The sequence below is a fragment of the Benincasa hispida genome, chromosome 9, assembly GCF_009727055.1.
Source record: "Benincasa hispida cultivar B227 chromosome 9, ASM972705v1, whole genome shotgun sequence".
Classification (NCBI taxonomy): domain Eukaryota; kingdom Viridiplantae; phylum Streptophyta; class Magnoliopsida; order Cucurbitales; family Cucurbitaceae; genus Benincasa; species Benincasa hispida.
Window position 1 is genome coordinate 18,245,485 of NC_052357.1, and position 9,369 is coordinate 18,254,853.

The following is a 9,369-nucleotide window of genomic DNA, read 5'->3' on the forward strand; positions in this document are numbered from 1 at the left end:
ACTACAACAAACCATTTTGAGAAATGGAGGGAAAACATGTTTAATTTTCAAAAACTTAAAACAAAATAGTTACCAAACGAGACTTAAGTTTTGAGTTTAATTTCAATTTAATCTCAAAGTTTGGACATATTGCAATTTTACTTTTGAAATTTAAGTTTTATTTGAATTAACCTCAAATTTTCACTAAATAATCACTTTAGCTATCAATTTTTATTTCAATTTGAATCGTTAAGTTTTAAGATTTACGCTTTTAACATTAATTTTATTTTAAAAAATAATGTTTTGAAAAAAAAAAAAAAACTAATTTTATGATTAGTATGTATTTTCACTAAATAAACGCAGCCCTTGACGTGTTCAAGTGGACCCCACTCTCCCCCCAATCGGCAAAGCGGAAATTGAGAGTCTTGAGAGTTTGGAGTGCTAAAAAGCCGAAGGCAGCAAAATCTTCAAAGACCATAAACAAAATTTCTAGGCGACATGATGAATCTCCGGCGATGGTTTATGGATCCAACTATGGTGGATTTCTGCGGTTTGGCTCTCTAACGATTGGTTTCGTTAAGACTTTGAGAAGCTTTGTTTTGTTTCTGAAGTTTTTGCTTCGTGAGAGGAAAGAAGAAAGTTCTTCCCAATTCTCCCAATCCAAACGGATCGAAGTCGTCTGAGATTAAATCCGTTTCTGTAATTATTTTGTTCATTCATTCGAGTAAATTTCTCTCCATTTGAATCAAAGAAAGATAAAGTTTAACAAAATTTTCGAATATTCCATCGACCATTGTTCTGATTAGATATTATTACAATAAACTGAATTCCAATTTTTGCTTTCGTATGAAATTTCTCTACAACTATCGAAAATGGTGATCGTGGATTCCAATACGGAGAGATTAGAGTATTATTTTATTTCTATTATTTGTAACCATCCTGAAAAAGGAAAGAGACAACAAAAAGGACCTCTGTTCTTTGTTTCATTGTTTGTTTTGATGGCTTAAATTTCAACCTTTTTTAAGTTGTCTTGTTAGAAAATGACAAGAAGAAAGGTTATAGAGTTTGATATCATTGTGTTGTGTCCAATTCAAACTTGCCAGCTTGTTTTGTAGTTTATAAACTTTGATTCTTGATCTTTTCTGTAACACTTGTTTGGGAATATCCAATGTAGTAGAGTATTCCATAGGAATAAAAACAGATTTAAAGAAGACTTTTGGCTGTTTTTTTTTAAAGAAATCTCTGCAAGTGACATTGAGCTTAGGTTTATTCATCAGCTTGATTTAAAGTAGAATTTTGATTGTTTTGTTTAGAGAAATTTTTGGAGTGATACTGTGAAGAGTTTGTTCATCAGCTTTCTTCTGCTCTTTAATGGCTGATGGTTTCTTTTCCTTCACACCATTTGATTTCAGTGGCTCACAAGCAGGAACTTTCTTCCCCTCTAATGGTGTCCACGAGAAACCGGAGACTGAGCACAGAGGAAAAGAAGACGATTGTCCATTTAGAATGGAGGAGTTTGGAGATTTCAACTTTCTCTCAGCTAATCAATCTGGCTTCTACCAACAGGACATTCCCAAGATTGGGGATCAAACAAACTATCAACAGCCCAACTCAGATTGTCTTATTTTTGACGAATTGCTATTTGGCAACGATTTTACCATTTCCGAATTGATTCAGGAGAAGTCGAAGATATCAGAAAACCCGGTGGCATATTCTATCAGTTTGAACCCCAGTAAACAAGTTTTGAATCCATGTTTAGAATCTTTGCAGCTGCTAAACAGCTATGGTACCAAAGTCAAGAGGATGAAAGGGACAATTCTTAACAAAAGAGGCGGTGAAGCCAGTGAGGAGAACAACACATTGTCAACTGAAGAGATATTAAGGGTAGCTGGAGCAAGATATGTTCATTTCTTCCCTGAGGGTTATGACGACTTTTACATGCTGACGCATCCGTGTGATTTTGCTATCTCTGGTCTGTTGGAGGATGAGAGAGAAGATGTTGAGCTTGCCCATGTTCTCTTTGCTGCAGCTGAGAAAGTAGGCTACCAACAATTTGACCGAGCGAGCTGGCTGCTTCAACGCTGTGAATGGACTGCATCCGCCTATGGTAATGCAGTCCAGCGGCTCGTTTTTTACTTTGCGAAAGCGCTTAGGAAAAGAATCGAAAGAGAAACTGGACGGGAAGCAATTAAGGAGCAAAAAGAAGAGGAAATGAACCTTGAAGCACTTAAAGGATGCATGAAACTTCCTTTTCAGCAAGTGATGCATCTAACTGCTGTTCAAGCAATATTTGAGCATGTAAAACTGATCAACAGAATCCATTTGATAGATCTTGAAATCAGAAGTGGAGTTCATTGGTCAGGTTTTATGCAATCACTTGTAGATCTGAAGGAGCTTCCCATTAAACTTCTTAAGATCACTGCTGTTATATCAGACAAATGTCACTTGACAGAGCAGGTAGGAAAGTGGTTGGAAAATGTTGCTGAGTCTCTAAACATACCTTTCTCATTCAAAGCAATCTTGGTATCAGATATGATGGAGATAAAAGAAGAACTCTTTGAAACAGAAGATGATGAAATGGTAGCAATCTACTGCCCCTTAGTGTTGAGAAACATGATTTCAAGGCCTGCTAGCTTGGAGAATCTGATGAGAGTAATTCGAAATTTAAATCCATCAATAATGGTAGTTTCTGAGATTGAAGCAAATTATAACCTATCATCATTTGTCAATCGATTCATCGAAGCATTGTTCTTTACCGCTTCATACTTCGACTGCTTGAAAACTTGCATTGAAGAGGATGAAGACAGCAGAAGAAAGATAGAAGCCTTATGTGGTAAAGGGATTGAAAACATCGTTGCATCGGAAGGTAGCGATCGGGTTTCAAGGAGTGTGAAGATAGAGGTGTGGAGGGCATTCTTTGCAAGGTTTAGAATGGAAGAAATTGAGCTCAGTGACTCATGTTTGAGCCAAGCTAAGTTGGTAGCTAAGGGGTTTGCTTATGGGAACTTTTGCAGTTTGGAAAAGAATGAGAAATGTTTGATTGTTGGTTGGAAGGAAACTCCAATTATCTCTATTTCAGCTTGGCAGTTTCTTTGAGTTATTTACCCAGCACATGAAAAAGGAAAGGGAAGCAGTCAATTAATGAAAAAGGGCTTTGATGCTAATGCCCTTCTCAAGTACATTGTGCTTCTTAGGGGTATTATTAATCCTATAATTGTGTTTGTGTTAGCTATTTCTTATATTAACTTTATAATTACACAAATAGTTGTTTGTGAAAACAAGAATTACAAATATTAGATTCTGATGTATATTTTTTCAATACAACAAATAGGATTGGAAGGTTAACCTCAATATTAAAAAACGGAGTACGTCTCAATTACAACTAAGATATGTTCAGTGAGTATTGTAAAGTTATTGCAAAATCATTGTCAACTACGACCTTCATCACATTGATCATTATTACAAAAACACTATATTAGGATGAGGATTTGAAGTTCAATCTGATGAAGGGTATGTATTTTATATCATTTGAGTTATGCTTAATATTCTAATAGTTATTGAATGTTATTCAAACAAAAAATATTAGATAATATTATTGTTCAAAAAAGACGTGACAATAAGGGCTTTTTTTTAGTGATTTTGAAATGGTAAAAATCAATTTTGTCGTTTTCAAAATTATTGTCAAAACTTATTTTTAATAATTCGAAATTAATTTTGACGATATTAAAATTGCATCTAAATGTTAAATTAAACATTAAATTTATTTTGTGTGATTAAAGATGTTTGAAATGATTTGAACGTGACAAAAGTGATGTTAATAATTTTAAAATCACTATTAAGCCATTAAGTAGTTGTTTGGAAGTGTTGAAGTTTCATCAACTTGATTTATTATATACTATTTAGGAAAAAAGAATCAAAATTTACCCATAAATTTGTTAAATTGTATCGATTTAAATTCCAACTTTCAATTTCATCAAATTATAACATCTAACTATGTCTAGTGGTCCAATTTGATGAAGTTATAAGTTTATGGTAAAAATGGATATAACTTGACAAGTTGTATTGATTTTTACTCTAAACTTTCGATCTCATCTAAATGCATCGTTAGATAAATATTGCAATATTAACCTTAGTTTTATAAAATGTTGTAAACTTTATCCTTTAATGAGTTTTTTTTTTTTTTTTTTCATTTGAAAATCTATTAAAAAAAGGTTTTCTCATGTGCTTTGAATTAATTATAGAACATGTGTATGGTACAGAATTGACAATCATAGAAAAACAACGTAGAAGAAACCAAAATTTACTCATAAACATGTCATGTTATATCAATTTTCAACCTAAATTTTCACTTTCGTCAAAATTGACCATAAACTTAATTAAATTCTTAAACCTTGCAATTTCTATCCTTTATTCGATTTCTACCAATTCAACCACTTATTAAATAAAAGTCAATAAACAAATCTTCATAAATTCACTAATATGAAATAATATCAAATTTTGCACAAATTTAAGTTTGATTAATATACAAATTAACTGGTGAATACTTTTTCACAATTTCCCAACTTAAAAAAATAAATAAATAAAACGCTGCCACTAATATTGTTTTTCTTTTAAATCTGACCAATTTTTTTTTATTATTCATATGTTTTATAATTAATTAAAAGCATAAGAGAAATATTTTCAAACTGATTTTTAAACCAAAACTTACCAAATGGTAACTATTGCAAAATACTTTTAAGTTCAAAGTTTAGATTCTAGCTTTGTATAAATTTGGAATGTAATTTGATAAAACTAAAAGTTTATAGGTAAAAAAAAAATATTTTTTTTAAAAAATGTTAAATTGTAAAGTCAGTCTTCTTCTGTTATGATTTTCATATAGTAGGTTGAGCTTTGTTAGGGGTTTTGTTAGCTATTTTTAGTTCTTGTATTAGCTATTTATAACTGTACAATTGTGTTATTGATCAATAGAATACATATAGAAATCATTCATTCAGGTCTTGTTTCTCAACATGGTATCAGAGCCTTGCTAGTTGGTTATCTTCTTCTCCTTGTTCTCTGTCATTGCTGCCATTAACCCAAATCTAGTTCCCATGCATCCCCTCGCACCAGTGAAGGCAACTCTGCTCGTCGAACACGTCGTCTGTTCGTTCCGTATATCTGCATTCCATCTGTCCATTCATTGTTGTCGTTTGTTCAACGCACCAGTGAAGGCAACCCAGATCTGGTCTCTGTCATCGCACCCGACCCGAGAAGACCAGAGAAGACAAGCCCCCTTGACCCGTGCCCCGCACCTGATCTGTGAGCTGCTTGGCACCCGTGAAGAATCGCACGTCGAGCTGGGTAAGCCCAATCAAGTCGAGCCACTGAGCCAAGTGCACCGAGCCGATCTATCCATTTTTTTTCCTTTTCCCGATCCTGTTGGTCTTTTTTTTTTTTGTCTTTCTTCTCATTATAAATGGAGAAAAATGACATCTTTCGTCCTATCATCACAATCCTTGATGCCACCAACCATATTATTTGGACCTATCAAATGAAGAACTTCTTGATTGGCCGTAAACTGTGGCGAGTTGTAACAAGTGATGTCGTTAAACCTGTCAAAGGAGTCGCTGAAGAAGACAGTAAGTTTGTGGACAGAATAGAAGACTGGGACAACAAAAACCATCAAATAATCACCTGGTTAGGTAACACCTCCATCCCAGCCATTCACACTCAGTTTGATGTGTTCAACACAGCTAAAGAACTTTGAGATTTTCCGTCCAAACGATCCCAAATCGTGGGTCTGGCTCACTACTATCAACTTCACACTACTCTAGTAGGCACAAATCAGGAGATCGGGCAATTCATGAATGAGTATCTCGCTGTTCTTCAGCCTATTTGGACCCAATTAGATTAGGCCAAGATTAGTCCAAATCATCTACGACTTATCAAGGTCCTTATGGGGCTTTGTCCTAAGTATGAGTCTGTTTGTGCTGCCTTGTTACATCATAATCCTCTACCATCTCTTGATGCTACGATTCAGAAAATTCTCTTTGAGGAGAGGCGTCTTGGGTTAGTCTCCTCTTCTTCCCCGGACGTTGCTTTCGTAACCAGCCATTCACAATTTCCAGCTGAGTCAATTTTCTGCAAGAATTGCAAATAGCATGGTCACAAGTTTTCCAGTTGCCCCACCATTGAATGCAAGTACTGCTACAGACGGAGTCATATCCTAGACAACTGTCCTACCAAACTATCTCGGCCTCCAGGATACACCAATAAATCCAAGAATTCTCCTAAGCATGGTTCTCTATTTTTTAGAGCAGCTGCCACTGCCTTCGATGTGGTACCCTCTAATCTTCCAAGTATCTAGATCAGCGATCTTTAAGACTTGCTGAAACAGGTGCTCTCTCTTAATTCTCCTGCCCTTGTTGTCACACCAGGTACATCTTGGCTCTTTGATTCAGTTTGTTGCAATCACATTACCTCGAATATTGCCTTGTTGTCTTCTTCCACCCCTGTACAATCCTTGCTTCTGGTATCCTCTGCTAATGGTAACCACATGCCTATTTCATATGTTAGGACTGTTAGTACACCGAGTATTAGCCTATCCACTACTTATGATGTCCCATACTTGACCTTTAATCTTGTCTTTGTTGGACAACTATGTGACCTGGGACTAACTATTCTCTTTTCCTCCCATGGTTGTTAGGTTCAGGATCCGTGAACATAGATGGTTGGCACGGTTTGCAAGGTGGGAAGATTATTTGAGCTCACGTCCTTTCAGCCTCCTGCTTTGCCATCTGTGTCTGCAGCTGTCACAGATATTGACACGTATCAATGGAACCTTTATCTTGGTCATGCGTCACCTGACAAACTTCGTAGCCTAATTTATGTTGGTACCTTAAGTAATGCCTCTCAATTTCGTTCATTTGATTGTCGTTTCCTACTTCAATATCTTTACGTGATAAACCATTTTGTCTTATTCATTCTGACATCTGAGGTCTAGCTCCTACCCTTACAATAGATGGTTATCGGTATTTTGTTTTGTTCATTGATGACTACTCTCATTTTACTTGGATATATTTTCTTAAGAATCGTTCATCTTTACCCCAAGTTTACATTGAATTTGCTAAAATGATTCAAACTCAGTTTTCTCAAACCATCAAAATTCTCTGAACTTGAAGGAGCTCTTAAACAAGAGTACCCATGAGCAGAAGTGGATCATTCCGATTTCATTGTGACAGAATTACCACACATACATTCTAACATACAGATATGCATTGTAACACTAATTACTGACATGCTTTAACAAATAAAATACAAAAGACCGAGAAAACGTACCAGTTGAAGACTTTCTTCAATCGAACTCGGTCCAGCGGAACGAAATCCTCACTCTCCTTATCGTCCAACAATCGGTCGCCTAGCAGCACCACAGTCGTCTACACGATCAACAACGCATGAAACAAACAGCAACTGGGAACGACACCACCACTCGAAGCCCTCGGTATTCTCGGTGTGAGAATCCAAAGGGTGGACTTTGATGGAATTGGTAGAGGGGAGGAGGAAACAGTGATTGTGTAAAACAAACAAGCAAGTAGGAGAAAGGGATAACTATTGTATAGTCGGGTGCTTGTCGTTTAGGTCGGGGTACACGATCTTGTAGGTTTAGCTAAGCGATCATCTATCAAATGGTAAACGATCGTTTAGGTCTGCTCAGCGTGCTAAGCGATCGTGTAGTAAACTTAAGCGATCGTTTAGTACGTGGGTGTGCGATAATTTAGGAAGACAGGCATTATCATATAGGCTCTCGACGATAAGCGATCGTATAGATTCACACTGTGAACGATTTTTCTTGCGTGTCTTGTATCTTCTATCTCAAAATGAAAAAAAATTTCATTTTATTATTCAGTTACAAGAACTAAATTTGAACTTCTCACTTTCGCACGATTCTGGAGAAATACTCGGCCAATTCTCTCATATCCACCTAATTAATTAATTAATTAATATAATCATATTATATTCTTAACCTATAATTGATATCATATATCTACTATAGTGTTTTCTCCTCTACTTGATATAAATCATATTTATATCCAATTTCCTCCAAAATAATGTATCTCATACATTTAGTCAATTATATTATATATAATTAAGCAGTTCAATTATATCATATATAATTGAATTGCCTCTTGTCAATTTGAACATTTCAAACTGACCCAAAAACTGATTCTCAACTTTATCCAAGCTACCAAGGGGACCTTATGAACCTTTTCGATCTTCCCATTCATTACCCGCGGGTCCTTCTTCGCCTAATTCTTTCCATTCTACCAACGAATAATCTATAATAAGTCGCAAAGAAGAAAAAGAACGGACTAAAGCGAGGAGTTCTATGGCTCGAAGCTCCAACGGTACGTGAATAACTGAACTCTTTAGCCACGAGATCCGCCATCTGTTAACTGTCAGGCATTCCACTAAAGACCAACAGCTGAACTCTTCTTACCACAGATATATTTCTGTGTCCATCGGATATAACCAATCATGAGTACAATGACTCTTCACAGATGCTAGTAAGTACAACTGGGCCAAGTTACTGTTTTTCCCCTGTAGTTACATCTCACTCCTTAAGTACCACTAATTCCTCTAATGAACAATACAACATAGTCCAACTATGTGTGAATACCTCTCAGGCCAAGAGAAAGTGTATGACGCCACATTGTTCAAGCCCTAGAATCAGCCCTTAAGGGAGCTATCTATTTACTTACCCCTGCTTCGGGGAAGAAGTGAATTCCATCTTGTGTAGCTGAGTTCCCAACTCCCAAATCAGACGAATCCCCAAAGTGGTAGGTTTGAGACGGCGACCTGGCCACTCGCATCCATGCAAATCAAAGGACCGCCTTCAATGGCAGGAGTTCCCAACTCACTCAGGATTGAGGTCATGTTACCTATGGTCATCCTAGTGAAGTGAAGTCTCTATCATGAACAGTGTTATATAACGAGACATTAACACTTCATGGTCAGGTTTTATACAAACTCTTTATATAGATGATAATGGGCAGAAATGCACGTTATCATAGTACTGAATCCTTAAACAATGTCGGATTACGTTGATGAAATATGTTAAATTACGTCCATTAAGCATAAATTCTATAATATTGCGGTCGCATGCATCTAATGCATTAGAGCAGTTGATCTTTATATTTTTTTTGCAAAATAATGCATTAACGCAATGCAAAGAATGTGATCATAGGAATACATTGGTCGAGCGCAACTTCGCCGCAAGACTTTGCATTGACCGTGCTCACAAACATTCACCCAAGAAGAATCACCACAACATGGTGGACGCATCCAGACGAAAGGACAATTAAGATCGATGGGACAGAAAGCTGACAGCAGTCGGATCCAAATTAAGTTGAC

The 9,369-nt window shown here is 36.2% G+C and overlaps 1 protein-coding gene across 3 annotated transcripts; it reads left to right on the top strand.

Moving 5' to 3' along the window:
• The first annotated feature begins 406 nt into the window (after window positions 1-406).
• Window positions 407-3,256, top strand: LOC120087313 (DELLA protein RGL2-like). Of its 3 annotated transcripts, none has more exons than XM_039044282.1 (2): window positions 407-703; window positions 1,392-3,256. In XM_039044282.1, exon 2 carries the CDS (start codon window positions 1,486-1,488, stop codon window positions 3,073-3,075), a length of 1,590 nt encoding a protein of 529 aa, XP_038900210.1. In that variant the 5' UTR covers window positions 407-703; window positions 1,392-1,485; the 3' UTR covers window positions 3,076-3,256. The 3 variants fall into 3 exon arrangements, with proteins under 3 accessions (XP_038900210.1, XP_038900209.1, XP_038900208.1); XM_039044281.1 differs by having other exon boundaries at window positions 407-678; XM_039044280.1 differs by having other exon boundaries at window positions 407-3,256.
• Window positions 3,257-9,369: the final 6,113 nt, after the last annotated feature.